Source organism: Penaeus japonicus, unplaced genomic scaffold (genome assembly GCF_977035675.1).
Source record: "Penaeus japonicus unplaced genomic scaffold, GWHDUDI00000001_assembly GWHDUDI00000001, whole genome shotgun sequence".
NCBI lineage: Eukaryota > Metazoa > Arthropoda > Malacostraca > Decapoda > Penaeidae > Penaeus > Penaeus japonicus.
This window is the reverse complement of record NW_028234403.1, coordinates 38,519,934-38,522,433: the sequence shown is the minus strand read 5'-3', so window position 1 is coordinate 38,522,433 and position 2,500 is coordinate 38,519,934. Positions and strand designations below refer to the sequence as shown.

At 41.0% G+C, this 2,500-nt stretch overlaps 1 protein-coding gene across 1 annotated transcript in view; it reads right to left on the bottom strand.

Moving 5' to 3' along the window:
- The window catches only part of LOC122267156 (NFX1-type zinc finger-containing protein 1), a 28,888-nt gene that overhangs the window by 8,349 nt on the left and 18,039 nt on the right, over positions 1-2,500 (bottom strand). Inside the window, 6 exon segments of the mRNA XM_086545416.1 lie at positions 26-109; positions 112-244; positions 291-1,165; positions 1,291-1,464; positions 1,616-1,798; positions 2,006-2,115. Coding sequence (XP_086401542.1) covers positions 26-109; positions 112-244; positions 291-1,165; positions 1,291-1,464; positions 1,616-1,798; positions 2,006-2,115 — 1,559 coding nt within the window.

The window sequence follows — 2,500 nt, the reverse complement described above, 5'->3', positions numbered from 1 at the left end:
TGTAACGTGTGATACCAAAACTTACCTGTATTTCATGACGACAGTCTGGCACGATCTTCTTCACTTTCACCTGACATCCTCCACATTCTTCGCTGCATTTTTCCCTCTCCCTCTCGGCATGGGTTGTTGCATGTGGCAACAACTTTCCCTGCGTCCTGCTTCATGACCAGAAAATATCCTCTTCTCCTTTATATGCAAGTCAGTCGAATCTGTATGTCTGTGGCCACATAGTTTGATTGTTTCACTTGTACGTTAATTCCTTTACGCTAAAGCCCCATTAAGTCCTCGACTCAACATTGGTTTCTTCGGACGTTCGATGAGTTTTGGTGCACCCCTCTGGTTTCCGTGTACAGGGCTGTTCGCACTTGAACTCTAAATGATCAGGATCTTTGGTTGTGTGGCATTTCTGTGTACACTGATGTCCACATTCAAGTCGTATGTCACATGGCACGGGGCACGGGAAACTTGCCGGATCACGATTACATTGCATGTCTGCTTCATGCTGACAATGTGGCAACTGTCGTTTAACTATAGTTGGACAGAGGAAGTTCTTACTTTCATACTCATGACATTTTACTTTATGAGTATGCCCACATGGGAACGTTTTGTCAATCAAAACTATGCAAGGGTCGCATGGTTCCCAGCAGCTTTGTGGGCAAGGGTGGTTCCTTTTGCACATTTTAGGACATGGCTGTGGGCATCTGACATCTTTATGGTCTATTCCTGCCAAGTGACAAGACTTTGGGCATCTATGATTACATATTGGCAGCGAGACGGAGCACGCTTTCAAGCATCCTCCCTCGGGACATCTGGCCAGAAAGTCAGCACCACTTGACACTGAAGTCAGCTGATCAGGGTGGTTTTCACAACGCAAGGTCAGGGAACTGCCTATTGCTTTGTTTCGTGTAAGATCTTCTTTAATCTTTGTCCAAAGATTTTCCCCTTTAGTAGCAGCATTCAACTGATCCATGTTACCAGTGATGTACAAGCCATGCCTAGCTCGTGAAAGAGCCACGCAGATTCGATTCTCCTTCCGTAAAAAGCCTACTTGGCCTTCCTCATTACTGCGTACAAGAGACAGTAAAATGATGTCATTTTCCTCTCCTTGGAAGTTATCCACAACGCAGATCCGAACTCCCTGACATACATGATGTTTCCGTTGCAACTGTTGGTTAAAAAAAGTATGTTGTATGGGAAAAAGGCAACATATTTATGCATATGCACATCGTTTACAGAGTGTTTGTGGAACAACCGTTTGATTATGCTTTCAGTGTAAAGGAATCATTTTACCTTTCTGAGGAGAAAGAAGACGGGTCCAGGAGTACAGGTCGTGAGGATAGTTTATTATTTGTCCGAGCTGGTTAACCATTGGCAGCATCGAGATGGCGACAATCGTTAGGGACAAATGATTAAGTCTACACCTTCGAAAGTATTTTGACGACTGTTATTGTCATCAGATACGCCCTATAATTTCCCAGGAAAAAAAAGAGATGGCATAGAATTAGTCACACATTTCCGATAAGAAAGAAGCGTTATGAAAAAAAAAAAAAAAAAATACACGAGATAGACAGTAAATCTATAAGCATCAGTACCTCTGAGCAACATGAACCTGTACATTGTCTCAAAGTGAGGTGTGGAATTATATGAAAAGAAGAGGAGTTGAGCAGGTGGATTCCCTTCCCCTTTGATTGCTGTTTGGATGCTCATTCACTGAAGGATGGTTCTTCAGATGCGGATAGATGGATGGAACGAGCAAGGAAGATATTTCAGGCCTCATCCGATGTTGGTATTCTAAGGTCTCGTACCTTTGGGTGAAACGTAAATCAAATGAAGTGTCTACAATATTTGATTGCTTAAGAGGTGCGAAAAATAAATGAGAAAGTTACAAGTTTCTGAGTCAACCTTCAGTTTTAATCGCTACCTAAAAAAAAAAATATATAAGGATCGATGATTGTTCTCGGGTTTAGGCGTAATGAAACCGCGAAATAAATTAATTATTCGTTACTATGATCGGCAGACCATTCTTGATCATCCTTTCAAACAAAGAAATTTCCAGCTTGTATTTCGTGGCCAGTTCGTATACAGTGGCAGTTGGTTGCAACTGTTGGTGATCACCTGAGAGCGAAAATAGAGTTACATCACCATTAGCCAACATATACCTGTATTGACGCATTGCTAGTTCCTTATTTCTAAATAATCAAAGCAATGACCAAGTGTCTTATTTCTCATTAATTTTGGCTTCTAAAAACATGAACATGATGAAAGTAAAGCATAGACATTTTACCCCGGATGGGGATGCATGCCTGTATAATGGTGTAAAAAAGTTTATCTGTACTTTAATTTTGATCTTACGCTTTTTGGTGAAAGTGATAGGCCTTTAAACGCTGTATGTTGCAATCACAACAGGAAATTTGGTTCTTATAAGAGATTATTCAAAACCATGATAGATAATGGTAATCATAGGGACCTGATATTCCCAGCATAGAAAAAATACGCGAAA